Source organism: Oncorhynchus keta, chromosome 3 (genome assembly GCF_023373465.1).
Source record: "Oncorhynchus keta strain PuntledgeMale-10-30-2019 chromosome 3, Oket_V2, whole genome shotgun sequence".
Classification (NCBI taxonomy): Eukaryota; Metazoa; Chordata; class Actinopteri; order Salmoniformes; family Salmonidae; genus Oncorhynchus; species Oncorhynchus keta.
Window position 1 is genome coordinate 30,322,408 of NC_068423.1, and position 27,724 is coordinate 30,350,131.

At 39.5% G+C, this 27,724-nt stretch overlaps 1 protein-coding gene and 1 long non-coding RNA gene across 17 annotated transcripts in view; both read right to left on the reverse strand.

The window, feature by feature from the left end:
- Positions 1–27,071, reverse strand: part of LOC118380461 (BTB/POZ domain-containing protein 3) — a 40,652-nt gene extending 13,581 nt beyond the window's left edge. Inside the window, exons 1-2 of one of the 15 annotated variants that reach the window (XM_052495765.1) lie at positions 25,970–27,071; positions 10,550–10,640 (exon numbers count right to left, since the gene is read on the reverse strand). In XM_052495765.1, coding sequence (XP_052351725.1) covers positions 10,550–10,640; positions 25,970–26,310 — 432 coding nt within the window. In that variant the 5' untranslated portion in view covers positions 26,311–27,071. Of the gene's footprint in view, positions 1–9,214; positions 9,249–9,303; positions 9,338–9,392; positions 9,427–9,481; positions 9,516–9,570; positions 9,605–9,659; positions 9,694–9,748; positions 9,783–9,837; positions 9,872–9,926; positions 9,961–10,015; positions 10,050–10,104; positions 10,139–10,193; positions 10,228–10,282; positions 10,317–10,460; positions 10,495–10,549; positions 10,641–25,969 lie in introns of those variants that run through there. The other 14 variants (XM_052495825.1, XM_052495820.1, XM_052495815.1 and 11 more) reach the window with 14 other exon arrangements.
- On the reverse strand, positions 13,242–14,603 carry LOC127915710 (uncharacterized). 2 transcript variants are annotated; one of them, XR_008091748.1, is made up of 3 exons: positions 14,586–14,603; positions 14,232–14,308; positions 13,242–13,390 (listed from the first exon to the last, which is right to left on the reverse strand). It is a non-coding gene; the product is annotated as an uncharacterized LOC127915710 (long non-coding RNA). The 2 variants fall into 2 exon arrangements; XR_008091743.1 differs by lacking the exon at positions 14,586–14,603 and adding an exon at positions 14,544–14,561.
- Positions 27,072–27,724: the final 653 nt, after the last annotated feature.

Sequence of the window (27,724 nt, forward strand, 5' to 3'; positions counted from 1 at the left end):
ACCCTGTGTCTACAGTAATATGACCCTGTGTCTACAATAATATGACCCAGTGTTTACAGTAATATGACCCAGTGTCTACAGTAATATGACTCAATGTCTACAGTAATATGGCCCAGTATCTACAGTAATATGACCCTGTGTCTACAGTAATATGACCCTGTGTCTACAGTAATATGACCCTGTGTCTACAATAATATGACCCAGTGTTTACAGTAATATGACCCAGAGTCTACAGTAATATGACTCAATGTCTACAGTAATATGGCCCAGTGTCTACAGTAATATGACCCAGTGTCTACAGTAATATAACCCAGTGTCTACAGTAATATGACCCTGTGTTTTTCAGTAATATGACCCAGTGTCTACAGTAATATGACCCAGTGTTTACAGTAATATGATCCAGTGTCTACAGTAATATGACCCAGTGTCTACAGTAATATGACCCACTGTCTACAGTAATATGACCCAGTGTCTACAGTAATATGACCCAGTGTTTACAGTAATATGTCCCAGTGTTTACAGTAATATGACCCAGTGTCTACAGTAATATGACACAGTGTCTACAGTAATATGACCCTGTGTTTACAGTAATATGACACAGTGTCTACAGTAATATGACCCTGTGTTTACAGTAATATGACCCAGTGTCTACATTAATATGACCCAGTGTTTACAGTAATATGACCCAGTGTCTACAGTAATATGGCCCAGTGTCTACAGTAATATGGCCCAGTGTCTACAGTAATATGACCCAGTGTCTACAGTAATATGACCCAGTGTCTACAGTAATATGACCCAGTGTTTACAGTAATATGACCCAGTGTCTACAGTAATATGGCCCAGTGTTTACAGTAATATGACCCTGTGTTTACAGTAATATAACCCAGTGTATACAGTACTATGACCCTGTGTTTACAGTAATATGGCCCAGTGTTTACAGTAATATGACCCTGTGTTTACAGTAATATGACCCAGTGTCTACATTAATATGACCCAGTGTTTACAGTAATATGACCCAGTGTCTACAGTAATATGACCCAGTGTTTACAGTAATATGGCCCAGTGTCTACAGTAATATGACCTAGTGTTTAAAGTAATACGGCCCAGTGTTTACAGTAATATGGCCCAGTGTTTACAGTAATATGACCCAGTGTTTACAGTAAAAAACAAAACAAAAAAAAACACTTTGAGTAAGATCTTATTCTGATAAAAGTGGACATCCATCAGGGTTGGTCAAGCTGGGATCGGTAGAGATGGGTATTATTGTTATGTTCTTTAGATAGAGGCCAATTGAAATTCAGCTGGACACAGATTTCAGAGCACGGTATCGTACTATTGTAAATCATTAACGTTGCCAGTACAGTTACTGCTGCTCACCCCATCATAACTTGGTCAATGAAATCACAATGCATATCTGAACGCCTGCGAAATGGACATCAGACACACACACACACACACACACACACACACACACACACACACACACACACACACACACACACACACACACACACACACACACACACACACACACACACACACACACACACACACACGTCATAAAGTCCTGCTCTACAGATCGTCATAATCGCATGCTCCATTTGCAGACTGTACTGGCTCTGAATGGTTTTGTAATGGTATCCTTTTCCCGATGTAGTGCACTACTTTCAATCAGGGCCTTTATGGGCTCCAATGAAAAGTAGTGCACTATGTAGGGTTATAGGAGGCTATTCGAGATGTAGACTCAGCCAATTATCCACAATGCCTTTCCATAACTGCATTCCATTAAAATGAGCAAAGTGCATCCCTGCCAACCAATCACAGGCCAATATATTTCACCCTAAAATGAACAGAGCGATGACTCATGCTTGGCTCAGCTCTTGTATGTATTCTGGGAATGAATATAGGCAGAAGGCTGTAGTCAGAGTCAATTTTAAAAGCACAACCCTTAATTCAGGAGTCAATTGGTATACCGTATATCCTTCAAACTCAACTCCGGACATCGAAACCAGTTCCAATGCATTTAAAATATATATATATATATATATAGTTCCCGTCTAATCAGGGACTTCTGCCTGGGACACCAATATATATGCCATTTAGCAGACGCTTTTATCCACCAGGTGGGTGCAATTCTTTATCAGGTAAAACAGGTAAAACAGAAAACTAGCAGACTACGGACCTCGTAGGGTATGAGGTGAATATATATATATATATGTATTTATTTAATCTTTATTTAACCAGGCAAGTCAGTTAATTAAGAACAAATTCCTTATTTACAATGACGGCCTACCCCGGCCAAACCCGGACGACCCTGGGGCCAATTGATGCAGCCTGGTACACCTCTGCACTATTATCATAAGTCATATGTACATTGAACAGCTAGTAAATATTGCAGCCCATTACCACCTACATCGACTCTATGGGTCTTTTTCCCTGACCTCCATGAAGCCTAGTTTCGGGACTAACAAACCACCCAATTAGCACATTTGGTTCTTTGGAATTTGTGGGAACGTACGTTTTCAATTTCCCATTGGTTTCCCATTGGTTTCCCATTGGGTCTGGGAACAAAGCCATACGTTTCCTGACTGGTAAAACTGAACTTTTTTTTTTTTTTAACATGCTGAGAACGGAACTATAAATGTTGCATGTTCTGGGAACGTTTTTTGTTTGCAGAGATGTTTCAAGATTATTTTAATACGGTTCCCTGGAAGTTTTCCCGGGAGCTTTTATGAACGTTTCGAGAACGTAATTTCTAGGTTATTATTTGAAGGTTGTGTTAACGTTCTGATAACATGTTTCAATACGACTGTAACAGTTTTGAACTCCAAGCACAATTAAGCCTCAAGGGAATTAAATTTGCTTAGGCATTACTCTTGTAAACACATGTATTTGTAAGGTGGTGCGGCATCAGTGAGATCCCAACCTACGATCATCTGTTCTCTATCCATGGATTTAGTCCACTGCACCACCAGAATGGAGATAGAATGATATGTTTTTTATTAACTCATACGAAGTTGTTCATTTTTTGTCTATTCAAACAGACCCCATTTCAAAGGAAACAAGGACTCATTAAGATCAGCTGTGGACAATTAGTGGGTTACGGCCAACACCCCTGAACACACTTAATTAACGAAATAGAGGATAGAGAGAGAGTTTGTTGTTAACGCTGAGAACGGAATGTACGTGTTTTAAAATTAACATTCTTAGAATGTTCTTTGAACGTTTTACTAAAGTTGTCTTGTGTTTTTTTATGGAACGTTTTCTTAATGTTCTGAGAACAGTGATGATAATGTTCTTAAATAGAACCATGAGGAAACAGGCAGAAAAAAAAACGTTATGTTCAAGTACTAAAAATCCAACAGAAGAACGTTGTTTCTTAACGTTCTCTGAACATTCTGAGAACATGACTTTAAATAGAACCATGAGGAAACCTGGTGGTAACGTTATGCTGAAGTACTGACGTTTCCATAGAAGAAAGTTGTTTCTTAACGTTCTCTGAACATTCTGTGAGTACATGGCTTAAAATAGAATCATGAGGAAACCTGCCTAAAATGTGATGCTGCATTCCCACCTACGACACACATGGTTCTCAGAACGTTATGTGCTCACTGGGTAAACACATTTGATCAATCTCCGTTGATAATGTTTTTGATTCCAGCACTATAGGCTTAATATGTGTCTCGGAAACTGGCCATGTGTGGAGATTCTCCATTGAGCGTCCTTTAAACCCAGCACCAGGTATAATCTGGGTCAGGGAAAACTGGCCTTATGTGTTTTAGCAGAGTATGTTGTCGCTAGCTAGTCATATGTGATGATAATGTTCTGTTCATAGTGAAGCATGGGTCCATGAAAATGTTATGAACTGGGGGAGTGAGTAATAATTAATGCAAACATCTGGTAAACACAATGATGTCAGGCAGAGAAGGTAGGGGTAACACAGCACGTAGAAATATAATTACTAGAACGGTAATAGCCCTTCAGTATAGTCATGACCTTTCTATTTAATCTATTTCTATGATCTGCAGAAATAAGACTTGGCGTCTAAGAAAATCGTAGAGATCCTTTTATATGTGATTCTATGGTCACGGGGCCGGACTACCGCACTTGGGTTCCTGGGGGAGACAGCAATATATGTCACAATGTCCTAAAATAATAAAACACAGTGTGGTCCCAGATCTGTCTGAGCAGCTATACTCTAATGCACATAAATGGAAGGTAATTCCCTTTTCATGCACTTTTCTCTCTATGCGTATTCTGACCTTGAATTTAAGCAGGAGAATAGCATGCTATTCATCCACTATTTGTAGGCGGTAGTGATCAAAGATAAGGTGTGGTGGAGGTGTGTCTACAGACATACCGTATTCCAGTCTATCTATCCATCCTCCTCCTCCTCCACCTCCACTACACTCCCTTCATCTCTCCATCCTCCTCCACCTCCTCCTCCACTACACTCCCTTCATCTCTCCATCTTCCTCCTCCTCCTCCTCCTCCTCCTCCTCCTCCTCCTCCTCCTCCTCCTCCTCCACTACACTCCCTTCATCTCTCCATCCTCCTCCACCTCCACCTCCTCCTCCACTACACTCCCTTCATCTCTCCATCCTCCTCCTCCTCCACCTCCTCCTCCACTACACTCCCTTCATCTCTCCATCCTCCTCCTCCTCCTCCTCCTCCTCCTCCTCCTCCTCCTCCACTACACTCCCTTCATCTCTCCATCCTCCTCCTCCTCCACCTCCTCCTCCACTACACTCCCTTCATCGTGGACCTTCTGTGGCTCAGTTGGTAGAGCATGGTGCTTGTAGCGCCAGGGTAGTGGGTTCGATTCCCGGGACCACCCATACGTAGAATGTATGCACACATGACTGTAAGTCGCTTTGGATAAAAGCGTCAGCTAAATGGCATATATTATTATTATTATTATATTATCATCTCTCCATCCTCCTCTACCTCCTCCTCCACTACACTCCCTTCATCTCTCCATCCTCCTCCACCTCCTCCTCCACTACACTCCCTTCATCTCTCTATCCTCCTCCTCCTCCTCCACTACACTCCCTTCATCTCTCCATCCTCCTCCTCCACCTCCTCCTCCACTACACTCCCTCCCTTCATCTCTCCATCCTCCTCCTCCATCTTCTCCTTCACTACACTCCCTTCATCTCTCCATCCTCCTCCTTCACTACACTCCCTCTCTTCATCTCTCTATCCTCCTCCTCCACCTCCTCCTCCACTTCACTACACCCCCTTCATCTCTTCATCTCTCCATCCTCCTCCTCCACCTCCACCTTCACTTTGGGGTGGCAGGATAGGCTAGTGGTTAGAGCTTTGGACTAGTAACTGAAAAGTTTCATGTTCAAATCCCTAAGCTGACAAGGTACAAATCTGTCGTTCTGCCCCTGAACAGGCAGTTAACCCCCTGTTCCTAGACCAGTTAACCCCCTGTTCCTAGACCAGTTAACCCACTGTTCCTAGACCAGTTAACCCACTGTTCCTAGACCAGTTAACCCACTGTTCCTAGGCCGTCATTGAAAATAAGAATTTGTTCTTAACTGACTTGCCTAGTTAAATAAAGGTAAAAATGTAAAAAAAATATATAATCATTTTAAACTACACTCCCTCCCTCCATCTCTCCATCCTTCAACTCCACCACACTCCCCCCCCTTCATCTCTCCATCCTCCACCTCCACCACACTCCCTCCCTCCATCTCTCCATCTCTCCATCCTCCACCTCCACCACACTCCCTCCCTCCATCTCTCCATCCTCCATCCTCCACCTCCACCACACTCCCTCCCTCCATCTCTCCATCCTCCACCTCCACCTTCACTACACTCCCTCCCTCCATCTCTCCATCCTCCACCTCCACCACACTCCCTCCCTCCATCTCTCCATCCTCCACCTCCACCACACTCCCTCCCTCCATCTCTCCATCCTCCACCTCCACCTCCACCACACTCCCTCCCTCCATCTCTCCATCCTCCACCTCCACCACACTCCCCCCCTTCATCTCACCATCCCCCTCCTCCTCCACTCCCTCTCTCCATCTCTCCATCCTCCACCTCCACCTTCACTACACTCCCCTACTTCATCTCACCATCCCCCTCCTCCTCCACTCCCTCTCTCCATCTCTCCTCCTCTTCCTCTTCCTCCTCCTTCACTCAACTGTCTGTCTCAGTCTCTCTGTCCTTCCCCTCCTTCTCCTCCTCCTCCACTCCACTCCCTCTCTCCATCTCTCCTCCTCTTCCTCTTCCTCCTCCTCCTCCTCGTTCACTCAACCGTCTTTCTCAGTCTCCCCGTCCTTCTCCTCCCGTCCTCCACTCCACTCCCTCTCTCTATCTCTCCTCCATCTTTCCTCCTCTTCCTCCTTCTCCTCCTTCACTCAACTGTCTGTCTCAGTCTCTCCATCCTTCCCCTCCCCCTCATCCTCCTCCTCCTCCTTGACTCCTATCTCCCTCCCTTCATCCTTTAGCCTCATGTAGTTAAATAATTGAGTGGCGTCTGAAAGACACATGACGAAGGAAGTGAGAGAGGAACACAAAGGATTCCTCCTTCTAAACCTACAGTGTTGTCTGCTATGAAGCGACGAAGCAGAGTCTATGTGATGATAGTAACGGTACCGATACTGACAGATGATGATGATGTAATGATACTAACAGTAATGATATTAACAGTAATGATATTAACAGTAATGATACTAACACTAATGATACTAACACTAATGATACTAACACTAATGATACTAACACTAATGATACTAACACTAATGATATTAACAGTAATGATATTAATGATACTAACACTAATGATATTAATGATACTAACAGTAATGATACTAACAGTAATGATACTAACACTAATGATATTAATGATACTAACACTAATGATATTAATGATACTAACAGTAATGATACTAACACTAATGATATTAATGATACTACCACTAATGATATTAATGATACTAACACTAATGATATTAATGATACTAACACTAATGATACTAACACTAATGATATTAATGATACTAACACTAATGATATTAATGATACTAACAGTAATGATACTAACAGTAATGATACTAACAGTAATGATACTGACAGTAATGATACTAACAGTAATGATATTAATGATACTAACAGTAATGATATTAATGATACTAACAGTAATGATACTAACAGTAATGATATTAATGATACTAACAGTAATGATACTAACAGTAATGGTATGAATGCTACGAACAGTAATGATACTAACAGTAATGATATTAATGATACTAATAGTAATGCTACTAAGAGTAATGATATTAATGATACTAACAGTAATGATACTAACACGAATGATACTAACGGCAATGATACTAACACTAATGATACTAACACTAATGATATTAATGATACTAACAGTAATGATACTAACAGTAATGGTACTAACAGAAATTATATTAATGATACTAACAGTAATGATACTAACACGAATGATACTAACGGCAATGATACTAACAGTAATGATATTAATGATACTAACAGTAATGATATTAATGATACTAACAGTAATGATACTAACAGTAATGGTATGAATGCTACGAACAGTAATGATACTAACAGTAATGATATTAATGATAATAACAGTAATGATACTAACAGTAATGATATTAATGATACTAACAGTAATGATATTAATGATACTAACAGTAATAATACTAACACTAATGATATTAATGATACTAACAGTAATGATATTAATGATACTAACAGTAATGATACTGACAGTAATGAAACTAACAGTAATGATACTAACAGTAATGCTACTAACAGTAATGGTACTAACAGTAATTATATTAATGATACTAACAGTAATGATACTAACAGTAATGATTTTAATGGTACTAACACTAATGATATTAACACTAATGATATTAACAGTAATGATACTAACAGTAATGATCCTAACACTAATGATATTGACACTAATGATACTAACAGGAATGATACTAACAGTAATGATACTAACAGGAATGATACTAACAGTAATGATATTGACACTAATGATACTAACAGTAATGATACTAACACTAATGATATTGACACTAATGATACTAACAGTAATGATACTAACACTAATGATACTAACAGTAATGATATTAATGATACTAACAGTAATGATACTAACAGTAATGATATTAATGATACTAACAGTAATGATACTAACAGTAATGGTATGAATGCTACGAACAGTAATGATACTAACAGTAATGATATTAATGATACTAACAGTAATGATACTAACAGTAATGATATTAATGATACTAACAGTAATGATACTAACAGAAATTATATTAATGATACTAACTGTAATGATACTAACACGAATGATACTAACGGCAATGATACTAACAGTAATGATATTAATGATACTAACAGTAATGATATTAATGATACTAACAGTAATGATACTAACAGTAATGGTATGAATGCTACGAACAGTAATGATACTAACAGTAATGATATTAATGATACTAACAGTAATGATACTAACAGTAATGATATTAATGATACTAACAGTAATGATATTAATGATACTAACAGTAATAATACTAACACTAATGATATTAATGATACTAACAGTAATGATATTAATGATACTAACAGTAATGACACTGACAGTAATGATACTAACAGTAATGATACTAACAGTAATGATATTAATGATACTAACAGTAATGGTACTAACAGTAATTATATTAATGATACTAACAGTAATGATACTAACAGTAATGATTTTAATGGTACTAACACTAATGATATTAACACTAATGATATTAACAGTAATGATACTAACAGTAATGATACTAACACTAATGATATTAACAGTAATGATATTAACACTAATGATATTAACACTAATGATACTAACACAAATGATACTAACACTAATGATACTAACAGTAATGGTACTAACACTAATGATACTAACAGTAATGGTACTAACACTAATGATACTAACAGGAATGATACTAACAGTAATGATACTAACACTAATGATACTAACAGTAATGATACTAACACTAATGATACTAACAGTAATGATATTAATGATACTAACAGTAATGATACTAACACTAATGATATTAACACTAATGATACTAACAGGAATGATACTAACAGTAATGATATTAACAGTAAGGATCCTGACAGTAATGATACTGAGGATAGTGGCCCTTACCCTGTGTCCTGGTAGTCTCTGCGTCCCTCCTGTTTGTCCAACCACAAAGTGATCCTGACAGTAATGATACTGAGGATAGTGGCCCTTACCCTGTGTCCTGGTAGTCTCTGCGTCCCTCCTGTTTGTCCAACCACAAAGTGATACTGACAGTAATGATACTGAGGATAGTGGCCCTTACCCTGTGTCCTGGTAGTCTCTGCGTCCCTCCTGTTTGTCCAACCACAAAGTGATACTGACAGTAATGATACTGAGGATAGTGGCCCTTACCCTGTGTCCTGGTAGTCTCTGCGTCCCTCCTGTTTGTCCAACCACAAAGTGATACTGACAGTAATGATACTGAGGATAGTGGCCCTTACCCTGTGTCCTGGTAGTCTCTGCGTCCCTCCTGTTTGTCCAACCACAAAGTGATACTGACAGTAATGATACTGAGGATAGTGGCCCTTACCCTGTGTCCTGGTAGTCTCTGCGTCCCTCCTGTTTGTCCAACCACAAAGTGATACTGACAGTAATGATACTGAGGATAGTGGCCCTTACCCTGTGTCCTGGTAGTCTCTGCGTCCCTCCTGTTTGTCCAACCACAAAGTGATACTGACAGTAATGATACTGAGGATAGTGGCCCTTACCCTGTGTCCTGGTAGTCTCTGCGTCCCTCCTGTTTGTCCAACCACAAAGTGATACTGACAGTAATGATACTGAGGATAGTGGCCCTTACCCTGTGTCCTGGTAGTCTCTGCGTCCCTCCTGTTTGTCCAACCACAAAGTGATACTGACAGTAATGATACTGAGGATAGTGGCCCTTACCCTGTGTCCTGGTAGTCTCTGCGTCCCTCCTGTTTGTCCAACCACAAAGTGATACTGACAGTAATGATACTGAGGATAGTGGCCCTTACCCTGTGTCCTGGTAGTCTCTGCGTCCCTCCTGTTTGTCCAACCACAAAGTGATACTGACAGTAATGATACTGAGGATAGTGGCCCTTACCCTGTGTCCTGGTAGTCTCTGCGTCCCTCCTGTTTGTCCAACCACAAAGTGATACTGACAGTAATGATACTGAGGATAGTGGCCCTTACCCTGTGTCCTGGTAGTCTCTGCGTCCCTCCTGTTTGTCCAACCACAAAGTGATCCTGACAGTAATGATACTGAGGATAGTGGCCCTTACCCTGTGTCCTGGTAGTCTCTGCGTCTCTCCTGTTTGTCCAACCACAAAGTGATCCTGACAGTAATGATACTGAGGATAGTGGCCCTTACCCTGTGTCCTGGTAGTCTCTGCGTCCCTCCTGTTTGTCCAACCACAAAGTGATCCTGACAGTAATGATACTGAGGATAGTGGCCCTTACCCTGTGTCCTGGTAGTCTCTGCGTCCCTCCTGTTTGTCCAACCACAAAGTGAACGTCTGCCATCAACTCATTGTTGAACATCACTGAGTTCCTGAGAAACAGATCAGAGTGAATGGTTGAAGGACTTCATTGGACAGAGTAGTAACCTGTTCCGTAATTTTATGTATCGACCCCTAATATATTACTGGTCGACAGAGAGAAAGGTTGTGTCAGGGGATCTTTGATCGTACTGTCACTGTTTTGATCGTATCTCTCACATTGAGTACTATCTAGATTGAGAGAGAGAGGGAAAGAGAAAGGGAGAGAGAGAGAGAGAGAGAGAGAGAGAGAGACGAAGAGAGAGAGAGAGGTGGAGAGAGAGAGAGAGAGAGAGGGAGAGAGAGAGACGAAGACAGAGAGAGGTGGAGAGAGAGAGAGAGAGAGAGAGAGAGAGGAAGAGAGAGAGAGAGAGAGAGAGGAGAGAGAGAGAGAGAGAGAGAGAGAGAGAGAGAGAGAGAGAGAGAGATCTCAAGAGGGGGATTGACAAGGACAATTAAAAATGGAATTAAAAATAAATCAAGGAGAATCAATATGAAAAAGGTAACTCCTACTACTACACGGATATATAGCCACAGGCAATCGCATTCAATCTCACACAATTTAATTTCAGAAACTGAATTGACAACATGGCCTCTACTCTGTTCTGTTGCTCAGGAGAAAACAGAAGACCTCTGGATGCAGCTGTTAAATGGTCTGCTAGCTTTTGGCAAGAATTCAATACTCGGTTAATTACAACTCTTTAGCTTACAGAGATGGGAATCAATTTCCTCACATTAACACCCCTTAATGCAGAATTCAGCACATTGGAAAGAATATTACGAATGTCATTAGCCGATTGTTAACTTGAGTGTATCAGAGTATGATCGCTGATCCAAGATCAGTTTTGCCTTATAAATCATAATGAATAAGAGAGCGGATCTGATCCTAGATCAGCACTCCTACTGAGACTCTTTATGACCTGATCCTAGATCGGCACTCCTACTGAGACTCTTTATGACCTGATCCTAGATCAGCACTCCTACTGAGACTCTTTATGACCTGATCCTAGATCAGCACTCCTACTGAGACTCTTTATGACCGGATCCTAGATCACAACTCCTACTGAGACTCTATGACCTGATCCTAGATCAGCACTCCTACTGGAACTCTTTATGACCTGATCCTAGATCAGCACTCCTACTGAGACTCTTTATGACCTGATCCTAGATCACAACTCCTACTGAGACTCTTTATGACCTGATCCTAGATCAGCACTCCTACTGAGACTCTTTATGACCTGATCCTAGATCAGCACTCCTACTGAGACTCTTTATGACCTGATCCTAGATCAGCACTCCTACTGAGACTCTTTATGACCTGATCCTAGATCAGCACTCCTACTGAGACTCTTTATGACCTGATCCTAGATCACCACTCCTACTGAGACTCTTTATGACCTGATCCTAGATCAGCACTCCTACTGAGACTCTTTATGACCGGATCCTAGATCACAACTCCTACTGAGACTCTATGACCTGATCCTAGATCAGCACTCCTACTGGAACTCTTTATGACCTGATCCTAGATCAGCACTCCTACTGAGACTCTTTATGACCTGATCCTAGATCAGCACTCCTACTGAGACTCTTTATGACCTGATCCTAGATCAGCACTCCTACTGAGACTCTTTATGACCTGATCCTAGATCAGCACTCCTACTGAGACTATTTATGACCTGATCCTAGATCAGCACTCCTACTGAGACTCTTTATGACCTGATCCTAGATCAGCACTCCTACTGAGACTCTATGACCTGATCCTAGATCAGCACTCCTACTGAGACTCTTTATGACCTGATCCTAGATCAGCACTCCTACTGAGACTCTTTATGACCTGATCCTAGATCACCCTTCCTACTGAGACTCTTTATGACCTGATCCTAGATCACCTACTCTGAGACTCTTTATGACCTGATCCTAGATCAGCACTCCTACTGAGACTCTTTATGACCTGATCCTAGATCACCATTCCTACTGAGACTCTTTATGACCTGATCCTAGATCACCTACTCTGAGACTCTTTATGACCTGATCCTAGATCAACTACTCCGAGAATCTTTATGACCTGATCCTAGATCACAATTCCTACTGAGACTCTTTATGACCTGATCCTAAATCACCTACTCTGAGACACTTTATGACTGGATACTAGATCACCTACTCTGAGACACTTTATGACCTGATCCTAGATTACCATTCCTACTGAGAATCTTTATGACCTGATCCTAGATCAACTACTCCGAGAATCTTTATGACGTGATCCTAGATCACCTACTCTGAGACAATGTATGACCTGATCCTAGATCAGTTACTCTGAGACGCTTTATGACCTGATCCTAGATCACCACTCCTACTGAGACTCTTTATGACCTGATCCTAGATCAACTACTCCGAGACTCTTTATGACCTGATCCTAGATCAGCACTCCTACTGGAACTCTTTATGACCTGATCCTAGATCAGCACTCCTACTGAGAATCTTTATGACCTGATCCTAGATCACCACTCCTACTGAGACTCTTTATGACCTGATCCTAGATCAACTACTCCGAGACTCTTTATGACCTGATCCTAGATCAGCACTCCTACTGGAACTCTTTATGACCTGATCCTAGATCAGCACTCCTACTGAGACTCTTTATGACCTGATCCTAGATCACCACTCCTACTGGAACTCTTTATGACCTGATCCTAGATCAGCACTCCTACTGAGACTCTTTATGACCTGATCCTAGATCACCACTCCTACTGAGACTCTTTATGACCTGATCCTAGATCACCACTCCTACTGAGACTCTTTATGACCTGATCCTAGATCACCATTCCTACTGAGACTCTTTATGACCTGATCCTAGATCACCTACTCTGAGACTCTTTATGACCTGATCCTAGATCAGCACTCCTACTGAGACTCTTTATGACCTGATCCTAGATCACCATTCCTACTGAGACTCTTTATGACCTGATCCTAGATCACCTACTCTGAGACTCTTTATGACCTGATCCTAGATCAACTACTCCGAGAATCTTTATGACCTGATCCTAGATCACAATTCCTACTGAGACTCTTTATGACCTGATCCTAAATCACCTACTCTGAGACACTTTATGACTGGATACTAGATCACCTACTCTGAGACACTTTATGACCTGATCCTAGATTACCATTCCTACTGAGAATCTTTATGACCTGATCCTAGATCAACTACTCCGAGAATCTTTATGACGTGATCCTAGATCACCTACTCTGAGACAATGTATGACCTGATCCTAGATCAGTTACTCTGAGACGCTTTATGACCTGATCCTAGATCACCACTCCTACTGAGACTCTTTATGACCTGATCCTAGATCAACTACTCCGAGAATCTTTATGACCTGATCCTAGATCACCTACTCTGAGACAATGTATGACCTGATCCTAGATCAGTTACTCTGAGACGCTTTATGACCTGATCCTAGATCACCTACTCTGAGACACTTTATGACTGGATACTAGATCACCTACTCTGAGACACTTTATGACCTGATCCTAGATCACCATTCCTACTGAGAATCTTTATGACCTGATCCTAGATCACAACTCCTACTGAGACTCTTTATGACCTGATCCAAGATCACCACTCCTACTGAGAATCTTTATGACCTGATTCTAGATCACCACCACTGAGACTCTTTATGACCTGATTCTAGATCACCACTCCTACTGAGACTATGACCTGATTCTAGATCACAACTCCTACTGAGAATCTTTATGACCTGATCCTAGATCACCATTCCTACTGAGAATCTTTATGACCTGATTCTAGATCACCACTCCTACTGAGAATCTTTATGACCTGATCCTAAATCACCACTCCTACTGAGAGACTCTTTATGACCTGATCCTAAATCACCTACTCTGAGATTCTTTATGACCTGATCCTAGATCACCACTCCTACTGAGAGACTCTTTATGACCTGATCCTAGATCACCACTCCTACTCTGATACTGACCCTGGTCCTCACCGTCCATATACAATAGTTGTGTTCGTTGTGATCTACAGGTTAAACTAATCCTATATCTGCACTCCTACTAAAAGGGTTTCTGGAAAACCAGGGAGTTTGGGGAACGTTACTGTAATGTTTTAACCCTACTCAATACCCGGATAACCTGCTCTGTGTCCTGGCTCTAGAGGAGAATAACCTGCTCTGTGTCCTGGCTCTAGAGGAGAATAACCTGCTCTGTGTCCTGGCTCTAGAGGAGAGTACCCAGGCTGGTCCTGGCTCTAGAGGAGAATAACCTGGTCAGTGTTCTGGCTCTAGAGGAGAGTACCCAGGCTGGTCCTGGCTCTAGAGGAGAATAACCTGCTCTGTGTCCTGGCTCTAGAGGAGAGTACCCAGGCTGGTCCTGGCTCTAGAGGAGAGTACCCAGGCTGGTCCAGGCTCTAGAGGAGAATAACCAGGCTGGTCCTGGCTCTAGAGGAGAATAACAAGGCTGGTCCTGGCTCTAGAGGAGAATAACCTGGTCAGTGTCCTGGCTCTAGAGGAGAGTACCAAGGCTGGTCCTGGATCTATAGTAGATGCTTTCTCAATGCTCAGGCCAAGTTACAATATGATTGCCTGTGCAGTGGTCTACAAGATGATGATTCCTGTTCAGCCTGTGGTACACAGTTACTGTACCTATCTCACTCATATAGTAGTGTACAAACCTGTTCTGGGTTGAGAGCCTCCAAACTGAGTTCTGGACCTTGTAGTCAGATCCATTATGTTTTTCATTCTTCCTCTCATATAAGGGACTGATTAAGACCACCACTACTACATACTTTGTGGGGTAAGATATGAATACACCTGCTCTACCAAGTGCTGAGGTAACATTACAGTTTGATTCCCTGGTCTGTGTTCTAGAAGATGCTGAGGTAACATTACAGTATGATTCCCTGGTCTGTGTTCTAGAAGATGTTGAGGTAACATTACAGTATGATTCCCTGGTCTGTGTTCTAGAAGATGCTGAGGTAACATTACAGTATGATTCCCTGGTCTGTGTTCTAGAAGATGTTGAGGTTACATTACAGTATGATTCCCTGGTCTGTGTTCTAGAATATATTGACGTAACATTACAGTATGATTCCCTGGTCTGTGTTCTAGAATATATTGACGTAACATTACAGTATGAATCCCTGGTCTGTGTTCTTGAAGATGCTGAGGTTACATTACAGTATGATTCCCTGGTCTGTGTTCTAGAAGATGCTGAGGTTACATTACAGTATGATTCCCTGGTCTGTGTTCTAGAACATGTTGAGATTCTGTTATAGTATGATTCCCTGGTCTCTGTTCTAGAAGATGTTGAGGTTACATTACAGTATGATTCCCTGGTCTGTGTTCTAGAATATTTTGATGTAACATTACAGTATGATTCCCTGGTCTGTGTTCTTGAAGATGCTGAGGTTACATTACAGTATGATTCCCTGGTCTGTGTTCTAGAACATGTTGAGATTCTGTTATAGTATGATTCCCTGGTCTCTGTCCTAGAATATGTTGAGATTACATTACAGTATGATTCCCTGGTCTCTGTTCTAGAAGATGTTGAGATTCTGTTACAGTATGATTCCCTGGTCTCTGTTCTAGAAGATGTTGAGATTCTGTTACTGTATGATTCCCTGGTCTCTGTCCTAGAAGATGTTGAGATTCTGTTACTGTATGATTCCCTGGTCTCTGTTCTAGAAGATGTTGAGATTCTGTTACTGTATGATTCCCTGGTCTGTGTCCTAGAAGATGTTGAGATTCTGTTACAGTATGATTCCCTGGTCTCTGTTCTAGAATATGTTGAGATTCTGTTACTGTATGATTCCCTGGTCTCTGTTCTAGAAGATGTTGAGATTCTGTTACTGTATGATTGATTCCCTGGTCTGTGTCCTAGAAGATGTTGAGATTCTGTTACAGTATGATTCCCTGGTCTCTGTTCTAGAAGATGTTGAGATTCTGTTACTGTATGATACCCTGGTCTGTGTTCTAGAATATGTTGAGATTCTGTTATAGTATGATTCCCTGGTCTCTGTTCTAGAAGATGTTGAGCTTACATTACAGTATGATTCCCTGGTCTCTGTTCTAGAAGATGTTGAGCTTACATTACAGTATGATACCCTGGTCTGTGTCCTAGAAGATGTTGAGGTTACATTACAGTATGATTCCCTGGTCTGTGTCCTAGAAGATGTTGAGGTTACATTACAGTATGATTCCCTGGTCTCTGTCCTAGAAGATGTTGAGGTAACATTACAGTATGATTCCCTGATCTCTGCTCACTGTCCAGCCTGGGACCTGACCCAGAACAGCAAAGTGTAAATATCCAAAAGGAGCTAGTGAACATGAGTAAGTTAGTGTCACCTACTTCTGCAGCATGAGTTAGTTAGTTAGTTAGTTAGTTAGTTAGTTAGTGTCACCTACTCTCCTAGTATATGAGTTAGTTAGTGTCATCTACCTGTCTAGTATATACGTTAGTTGGTTAGTTAGTTAGTTAGTTAGTTAGTTAGTTAGTTAGTTAGTTAGTTAGTGTCACCTATCTGTCTAGTATATGAGTTAGTTAGTCAGTGTCACCTACCTGTCTAGTATATGAGTTAGTTAGTTAGTTAGTGTCACCTACTCTCCTAGTATATGAGTTAGTTAGTGTCATCTACCTGTCTAGTATATAAGTTAGTTAGTTAGTTAGTGTCACCTACCTGTCTAGTGTATGAGTTAGTTAGTTAGTGTCACCTACCTGTCTAGTATATGAGTTAGTTAGTTAGTTAGTGTCACCTTCCTGTCTAGTATATGAGTTAGTTACTTTGTGTCACCTACCTGTCTAGTATATGAGTTAGTTAGTTAGTGTCATCTACCTGTCTAGTATATGAGTTAGTTAGTTAGTTAGTTAGTGTCACCTACCTGTCTAGAATATGAGTTAGTTAGTGTCACCTACCTGTCTAGTATAGGGGTTAGTTAGTTAGTTTGTTAGTGTCACCTACCGCTCTAGTATATGTATAGTTAGTTACTGTGTTAGTGTAACCTACCTCTCTAGAATAGGAGTTAGTTAGTTAGTTAGTTAGTTAGTTAGTGTCACCTACCTATCTAGTATATGAGTTAGTTAGTTAGTTATTTAGTGTCACCTACCTGTCTAGTATATGAGTTTGTTAGTTAGTGTCACCTACCTCTCTAGAATAGGGGTTAGTTAGTTAGTTACTTAGTTAGTTAGTTAGTTAGTTAGTTAGTTAGTTAGTTTGTGTCACCTACCTGTCTAGTATATGAGTTTGTTAGTTTGTTAGTGTCACCTACCTCTCTAGAATAGGGGTTAGTTAGTTAGTTTGTTAGTGTCACCTACCTCTCTAGTATATGTATAGTTAGTTACTGTGTTAGTGTAACCTACCTCTCTAGAATAGGGGTTAGTTAGTTAGTTAGTTAGTTAGTTAGTTAGTTAGATAGTTAGTTAGTGTCACCTTCCTGTCTAGTATATGAGTTAGTTAGTTAGTGTCACCTACCTGTGTAGTATATGAGTTTGTTAGTTAGTGTCACCTACCTCTCTAGAATAGGGGTTAGTTAGTTAGCTAGTTACTTAGTTAGTTAGTTAGTGTCACCTACCTGTCTAGTATATGCGTTTGTTAGTTAGTTAGTGGCACCTACCTCTCTAGAATATGGGTTAGTTAGTTAGTTAGTTAGTTAGTTAGTTAGTTAGTTAGTTAGTGTCACCTACCGCTCTAGTATATGTATAGTCAGTTACTGTGTTAGTGTAACCTACCTCTCTAGTATATGAGTTTATTAGTTTGTGTCACCTACCTCTCTAGTTAATGATTTAGCTAGTTAGTGTCACCTACCTATTAGGTATATGGGTTAGTTAGTTAGTTCCAAAGTTAGTGCCACCTACCTCTCTAGTACATGAGGTAGTTATTGAGTTAGTTAGTACATGCATTAGATAGTTAGTGTCACCAAACTCTCTAGTTGATGACTTCGTTAGTTAGTGTTCCCAACTGTCTAGTGTATGAGTGTGCTAGTTAGTCAGTTAATTGTTCAGTTAGTTAGATAGTTTGTTAGTTAGTGTCACCTACCTCTCTAGTATATGAGTTAGTTAGTTAGTTAGTGTCACCAACCTCTCTAGTATATGAGTTAGTTAGTTAGTTAGTGTCACCAAACTCTCTAGTTGATGACTTCGTTAGTTAGTGTTCCCAACTGTCTAGTGTATGAGTGTGCTAGTTAGTCAGTTAATTGTTCAGTTAGTTAGATAGTTTGTTAGTTAGTGTCACCTACCTCTCTAGAATAGGGGTTAGTTAGTTAGTTAGTTAGTTAGTTAGTTACTTAGTTAGTTAGTTAGTTAGTTAGTTAGTTAGTTAGTTAGTTAGTTAGTTAGTTAGTTAGTTAGTTTTTGTGTCACCTACCTGTCTAGTATATGAGTTTGTTAGTTTGTTAGTGTCACCTACCTCTCTAGAATAGGGGTTAGTTAGTTAGTTTGTTAGTGTCACCTACCTCTCTAGCATATGTATAGTTAGTTACTGTGTTAGTGTAACCTACCTCTCTAGAATAGGGGTTAGTTAGTTAGTTAGTTAGTTAGTTAGTTAGTTAGTTAGTTAGTTAGTGTTACCTTCCTGTCTAGTATATGAGTTAGTTAGTTAGTGTCACCTACCTGTGTAGTATATGAGTTTGTTAGTTAGTGTCACCTACCTCTAGAATAGGGGTTAGTTAGTTAGTTAGTTACTTAGTTAGTTAGTTAGTTAGTGTCACCTACCTCTCTAGAATAGGGGTTAGTTAGTTAGTTAGTTACTTAGTTAGTTAGTTAGTTAGTTAGTTAGTTAGTTAGTTAGTTTGTGTCACCTACCTGTCTAGTATATGAGTTTGTTAGTTTGTTAGTGTCACCTACCTCTCTAGAATAGGGGTTAGTTAGTTAGTTTGTTAGTGTCACCTACCTCTCTAGTATATGTATAGTTAGTTACTGTGTTAGTGTAACCTACCTCTCTAGAATAGGGGTTAGTTAGTTAGTTAGTTAGTTAGTTAGTTAGATAGTTAGTTAGTGTCACCTTCCTGTCTAGTATATGAGTTAGTTAGTTAGTGTCACCTACCTGTGTAGTATATGAGTTTGTTAGTTAGTGTCACCTACCTCTCTAGAATAGGGGTTAGTTAGTTAGTTAGTTACTTAGTTAGTTAGTGTCACCTACCTGTCTAGTATATGCGTTTGTTAGTTAGTTAGTGGCACCTACCTCTCTAGAATAGGGGTTAGTTAGTTAGTTAGTTAGTTAGTTAGTTAGTGTCACCTACCGCTCTAGTATATGTATAGTCAGTTACTGTGTTAGTGTAACCTACCTCTCTAGTATATGAGTTTATTAGTTTGTGTCACCTACCTCTCTAGTTAATGATTTAGCTAGTTAGTGTCACCTACCTATTAGGTATATGGGTTAGTTAGTTAGTTCCAAAGTTAGTGCCACCTACCTCTCTAGTACATGAGGTAGTTATTGAGTTAGTTAGTACATGCATTAGATAGTTAGTGTCACCAACCTCTCTAGTTGATGACTTCGTTAGTTAGTGTTCCCAACTGTCTAGTGTATGAGTGTGCTAGTTAGTCAGTTAATTGTTCAGTTAGTTAGATAGTTTGTTAGTTAGTGTCACCTACCTCTCTAGTATATGAGTTAGTTAGTTAGTTAGTGTCACCAACCTCTCTAGTATATGAGTTAGTTAGTTAGTTAGTGTCACCAAACTCTCTAGTTGATGACTTCGTTAGTTAGTGTTCCCAACTGTCTAGTGTATGAGTGTGCTAGTTAGTCAGTTAATTGTTTAGTTTGTTAGTTAGTGTCACCTACCTCTCTAGAATAGGGGTTAGTTAGTTAGTTAGTTAGTTAGTTACTTAGTTAGTTAGTTAGTTAGTTAGTTAGTTAGTTTGTGTCACCTACCTGTCTAGTATATGAGTTTGTTAGTTTGTTAGTGTCACCTACCTCTCTAGAATAGGGGTTAGTTAGTTAGTTTGTTAGTGTCACCTACCTCTCTAGCATATGTATAGTTAGTTACTGTGTTAGTGTAACCTACCTCTCTAGAATAGGGGTTAGTTAGTTAGTTAGTTAGTTAGTTAGTTAGTTAGTTAGTTAGTTAGTTAGTGTTACCTTCCTGTCTAGTATATGAGTTAGTTAGTTAGTGTCACCTACCTGTGTAGTATATGAGTTTGTTAGTTAGTGTCACCTACCTCTCTAGAATAGGGGTTAGTTAGTTAGTTAGTTACTTAGTTAGTTTGTTAGTTAGTGTCACCTACCTCTCTAGAATAGGGGTTAGTTAGTTAGTTAGTTAGTTAGTTACTTAGTTAGTTAGTTAGTTAGTTAGTTAGTTAGTTTGTGTCACCTACCTGTCTAGTATATGAGTTTGTTAGTTTGTTAGTGTCACCTACCTCTCTAGAATAGGGGTTAGTTAGTTAGTTTGTTAGTGTCACCTACCTCTCTAGCATATGTATAGTTAGTTACTGTGTTAGTGTAACCTACCTCTCTAGAATAGGGGTTAGTTAGTTAGTTAGTTAGTTAGTTAGTTAGATAGTTAGTTAGTGTCACCTTCCTGTCTAGTATATGAGTTAGTTAGTTAGTGTCACCTACCTGTGTAGTATATGAGTTTGTTAGTTAGTGTCACCTACCTCTCTAGAATAGGGGTTAGTTAGTTAGCTAGTTACTTAGTTAGTTAGTTAGTGTCACCTACCTGTCTAGTATATGCGTTTGTTAGTTAGTTAGTGGCACCTACCTCTCTAGAATATGGGTTAGTTAGTTAGTTAGTTAGTTAGTTAGTTAGTTAGTTAGTTAGTTAGTTAGTTAGTGTCACCTACCGCTCTAGTATATGTATAGTCAGTTACTGTGTTAGTGTAACCTACCTCTCTAGTATATGAGTTTATTAGTTTGTGTCACCTACCTCTCTAGTTAATGATTTAGCTAGTTAGTGTCACCTACCTATTAGGTATATGGGTTAGTTAGTTAGTTCCAAAGTTAGTGCCACCTACCTCTCTAGTACATGAGGTAGTTATTGAGTTAGTTAGTACATGCATTAGATAGTTAGTGTCACCAAACTCTCTAGTTGATGACTTCGTTAGTTAGTGTTCCCAACTGTCTAGTGTATGAGTGTGCTAGTTAGTCAGTTAATTGTTCAGTTAGTTAGATAGTTTGTTAGTTAGTGTCACCTACCTCTCTAGTATATGAGTTAGTTAGTTAGTTAGTGTCACCAACCTCTCTAGTATATGAGTTAGTTAGTTAGTTAGTGTCACCAAACTCTCTAGTTGATGACTTCGTTAGTTAGTGTTCCCAACTGTCTAGTGTATGAGTGTGCTAGTTAGTCAGTTAATTGTTCAGTTAGTTAGATAGTTTGTTAGTTAGTGTCACCTACCTCTCTAGAATAGGGGTTAGTTAGTTAGTTAGTTAGTTAGTTAGTTAGTTACTTAGTTAGTTAGTTAGTTAGTTAGTTAGTTAGTTAGTTAGTTAGTTAGTTAGTTTGTGTCACCTACCTGTCTAGTATATGAGTTTGTTAGTTTGTTAGTGTCACCTACCTCTCTAGAATAGGGGTTAGTTAGTTAGTTTGTTAGTGTCACCTACCTCTCTAGCATATGTATAGTTAGTTACTGTGTTAGTGTAACCTACCTCTAGAATAGGGGTTAGTTAGTTAGTTAGTTAGTTAGTTAGTTAGTTAGTGTTACCTTCCTGTCTAGTATATGAGTTAGTTAGTTAGTGTCACCTACCTGTGTAGTATATGAGTTTGTTAGTTAGTGTCACCTACCTCTCTAGAATAGGGGTTAGTTAGTTAGTTACTTAGTTAGTTAGTGTCACCTACCTGTCTAGTATATGCTTTGTTAGTTAGTTAGTGGCACCTACCTCTCTAGAATAGGGGTTAGTTAGTTAGTTAGTTAGTTAGTTAGTTAGTTAGTTAGTTAGTTAGTGTCACCTACCGCTCTAGTATATGTATAGTCAGTTACTGTGTTAGTGTAACCTACCTCTCTAGTATATGAGTTTATTAGTTTGTGTCACCTACCTCTCTAGTTAATGATTTAGCTAGTTAGTGTCACCTACCTATTAGGTATATGGGTTAGTTAGTTAGTTCCAAAGTTAGTGCCACCTACCTCTCTAGTACATGAGGTAGTTATTGAGTTAGTTAGTACATGCATTAGATAGTTAGTGTCACCAAACTCTCTAGTTGATGACTTCGTTAGTTAGTGTTCCCAACTGTCTAGTGTATGAGTGTGCTAGTTAGTCAGTTAATTGTTCAGTTAGTTAGATAGTTTGTTAGTTAGTGTCACCTACCTCTCTAGTATATGAGTTAGTTAGTTAGTTAGTGTCACCAACCTCTCTAGTATATGAGTTAGTTAGTTAGTTAGTGTCACCAAACTCTCTAGTTGATGACTTCGTTAGTTAGTGTTCCCAACTGTCTAGTGTATGAGTGTGCTAGTTAGTCAGTTAATTGTTTAGTTTGTTAGTTAGTGTCACCTACCTCTCTAGAATAGGGGTTAGTTAGTTAGTTAGTTAGTTAGTTAGTTACTTAGTTAGTTAGTTAGTTAGTTAGTTAGTTAGTTAGTTAGTTAGTTAGTTAGTTAGTTAGTTTGTGTCACCTACCTGTCTAGTATATGAGTTTGTTAGTTTGTTAGTGTCACCTACCTCTCTAGAATAGGGGTTAGTTAGTTAGTTTGTTAGTGTCACCTACCTCTCTAGCATATGTATAGTTAGTTACTGTGTTAGTGTAACCTACCTCTCTAGAATAGGGGTTAGTTAGTTAGTTAGTTAGTTAGTTAGTTAGTGTTACCTTCCTGTCTAGTATATGAGTTAGTTAGTTAGTGTCACCTACCTGTGTAGTATATGAGTTTGTTAGTTAGTGTCACCTACCTCTCTAGAATAGGGGTTAGTTAGTTAGTTAGTTACTTAGTTAGTTAGTGTCACCTACCTGTCTAGTATATGCGTTTGTTAGTTAGTTAGTGGCACCTACCTCTCTAGAATAGGGGTTAGTTAGTTAGTTAGTTAGTTAGTTAGTTAGTTAGTTAGTTAGTTAGTGTCACCTACCGCTCTAGTATATGTATAGTCAGTTACTGTGTTAGTGTAACCTACCTCTAGTATATGAGTTTATTAGTTTGTGTCACCTACCTCTCTAGTTAATGATTTAGCTAGTTAGTGTCACCTACCTATTAGGTATATGGGTTAGTTAGTTAGTTCCAAAGTTAGTGCCACCTACCTCTCTAGTACATGAGGTAGTTATTGAGTTAGTTAGTACATGCATTAGATAGTTAGTGTCACCAACCTCTCTAGTTGATGACTTCGTTAGTTAGTGTTCCCAACTGTCTAGTGTATGAGTGTGCTAGTTAGTCAGTTAATTGTTCAGTTAGTTAGATAGTTTGTTAGTTAGTGTCACCTACCTCTCTAGTATATGAGTTAGTTAGTTAGTTAGTGTCACCAACCTCTCTAGTATATGAGTTAGTTAGTTAGTTAGTGTCACCAACCTCTCTAGTATATGAGTTAGTTAGTTAGTTAGTCAGTTAATTGTTCAGTTAGTTAGATAGTTTGTTATTTAGTGTCACCTACCTCTCTAGTTAATTTCTTACTTAATGACTTACTTACTTAGTTAGTTAGTGTTACCTACCTCTCTAGTATATGAGTTAGTTAGTTTGTGTTACCTACCTATCTGGTATATAAGTTAGTTAGTTAGTGTCACCTACCACTCTAGTTAATGAGTTAGTTAGTTAGTCTTACCTACCTCTTTAGTTAATGAGTTAGTTAGTTAGTGTTACCTACCTATCTAGTGTATGAGTGTTCTAGTTAGTCAGTTAGTTGTTCAGTTCGTTAGATAGTTAGTTAGTGTCACCTACCTCTCTAGTTAATTACTTAGTTAGTTAGTTCCTTTGTTAGTGCCACCTCCCTTTCTATTATATGGGTTAGATATTCAGTTAGTTAGTTAGTTAGTAATTTAGTTAATGTCACCTACATCTCTAGTATTTGATTTAGTTAGTTAGCGTCACCTACCTTTCTAGTATATGGTTTAGTTAGTTAATTTCTTAGTTAGTTAGTTAGTGTCTAGTATACAAGTTAGTTAGTTCGTGTAACTTACCTCTCTACTATATTAGTTAGTTAGTTATTGCCATCTACCTCTCTGGTATATGAGTTAGTTAGTTAGTGTCACCTACTTCTCTGGTATATGAGTTAGATAGTTAGTGTCACCTACCTCTCTGATATATGAGTTAGTTAGTTAGTTAGTTTCACCTACCTATTTAGTATATGAGTTAGTTAGTTAGTGTCTAGTATGAAGTTAGTGTAACTTACCTCTCTACTATATTAGTTAGTGAGTTAGTGTCACCTACTTCTCTGGTATATGAGTTAGTTAGTTAGTGTCACCTACCTCTCTGATATATGAGTTAGTTAGTTAGTTTCACCTACCTATTTAGTATATGAGTTAGTTAGTTAGTTAGTTAGCTAGTTAGTTAGTTAGTGTCACCTTCCTCTCTCATATATTAGGGTAGTTAGTTAGTTAGTGTCACCTATCTATCTAGTATATGAGTTAGTTAGTTATCTAGTTAGTGTCACCTACCTCTATGGTATATTATATATAGTCCTTATATATGCCATTTAGCAGACGCTTTTATCCAAAGCGACTTACAGTCATGTGTGCATACATTCTACGTATGGGTGGTCCCGGGGATCGAACCCACTACCCTGGTGTTACAAGTGCCATGCTCTACCAACTGAGCTACAGGACCACTTATATATGGACCACGTATATGAGTTAGTTAGTTAGTTAGTTAGTTAGTTGGTTGGTTAGTTAGTTAGTTAGTTAGTTAGTTAGTTAGTTAGTGTGACCTACTTCTCTAGTATATGAGTGAGTTAGTTCGTGTCACCTACCTCTCTTGTATATGAGTTAGTTAGTTAGTTAGTTAGTTAGTCAGTTAGTTATTTAGTTAATTAGTTAGTTAGGTAGTCAGTCAGTTAGCTAGTTAGTTAGTTAGTTCACCTTCCTCTCTAATATATTACCTACCTCTTTAGTATATGAGTTAGTTAGTTAGTTAGTGTGACCTACCTCTCTTGTATATGAGTTAGTTAGTTAGTTAGTTAGTTAGTTAGTTAGTTAGTTAGTGTGACCTACCTCTCTTGTATATGAGTTAGTTAGTTTGTTGGTTAGTTAGTTAGTCAGTCAGTTAGCTAGTTAGCTAGTTAGTTAGTTCACCTTCCTTTCTCATATATTAGTGTAGTTAGTTAGTGTCACCTCTCTATCTAGTATATGAGTTAGTTAGTTATCTAGTTAGTGTCACCTACCTCTCTAGTATGTGTATTAGTTAGTTTGTTTCAACTATATATCTATTATATGGGTTAGTTAGTTTGTTAGTTAGTAACTTGGTTAGTTAGTTAGTTAGTGTCACCTACCTCTCTCGTATAGTAGAGTACAGCCCCTGCCAGTTACAGTTCTGAATGGTATTGTTATTATTCAGGTTCTGTTGTTGGTACTCCTGCACTGTGGCCGACGACCCTCCACCCTGCTTCTTAGCACTGGGGAATATATCTGCTGCCATCTTCTTCTTCTTCTTCAGGGTAATGATCTCGTAGCACACCGGCGGTAGCTTGGACCCGGTACTACCCCCGGAAGCGCCTCCGACGTTAACTGTCTTTTTGGTGCTCTTCGAGCTCGCCGACTTGCTCTTAACTGACTCTGGGAGCATCAAGAGGAATGTCAGACATTTCATTTTACGGTCCTTGGCATCGACCATGAGTGTGTTGTTCTGCAGAGCAGTGGGAGACTATGCAGAGAAAAGACATCAACTGGCAGAGTAGAAGTGGAAGAGGAGGACAGAGGTGCCGAGGAGGGGGAGAAGGAGGATGCTCAGACAGGACAGTGGTATCAGAGAGATGTGCAGTAGCAGAAAAACAGCAGCAACAACGCGCAACGAGCTCAGTTCATCAGTCAGTCAAACATAAATACTTGAGTAGGAAATCAGTCAGTAAGAATGTGTCAGACATTGAGAAATCCTCTCCTACTCCAAATGTGTCTTCAGTAGCAGAATGAGAGAGTAGTGCAGAGAAACCAGCTCAGAAACACCCCTGTACTCCTACTGTATGATTGACTCAGCTTTTAGGGAGCAAACAGTCCCAGTACAGGTTATCCTTCTCTCGCCTTGACTTTTTTCTGAATATAGACAGAATCCGATGTTTTTTTCTGAAGAGAAACAGGAACAATCTGACAATCCAATGGATGATCCGAAGGGACGTTTCCTTTCACCTAGTTTTCCTTTTTTAAGTTTGATCTTTGTGACAGACGATGTTTTTCCCAGATAACGTACCAATGATGTCCTTATTGAAATCACTCTTCGCCGCTCTCTCCTCCTCTCCTCTGCTGTGCGCTGGTGTGACAGCCTAGAGATTTAGTGGAGATGCAGTGGTCCTGAGGCAGACAGCCTGTTTTCTTTCTCTCTCTCTCTCTCTCTCTCTCTCTCTCTCTCTCTCTCTCTCTCTCTCTCTCTCCGTTTCTCAGCTCCTGTCTCTCCGGTCTCTGGCTCCTCTCCCCACCTCCTGTATTATGCTGACTACAGCGGATGAATGGATGAGCACAGAAAAGAGGAGAGAAGAGAGAGAAAACTAGAGAACCCCCCCCCCCATCAAACGGCATAAGGCATCCTCCGCAGCCTCGGCCAATAGGCACGCTCAGGCCTCCTGATTGGCCGCAGCTGAGTGCGGTACCTACTAGGATATGCTAAGTGAACTCCTTCTATTAAAGTGACAGCCATGGCCCCTAATAGTGATGCACTATTTGGCTGCACCCTATTCCCTATTTAGAGCTCTGGTCCTATCTAATGTAGTTTATGTAGTGAATAGGGTGACATTTTGGACGAGAACACATACAACATATTCATATACTGTTTCATTTACATACTCTTACATACTCTGTAATTTACATACTCTTACATACTCTGTAATTTACATACTCTTACATACTCTGTAATTTACATACTCTTACATACTCTGTAATTTACATACTCTTACATACTCTGTAATTTACATACTCTTACATACTCTGTAATTTACATACTCTTACATACTCTGTAATTTACATACTCTTACATACTCTGTAATTTACATACTCTTACATACTCTGTAATTTACATACTCTTACATACTCTGTAATTT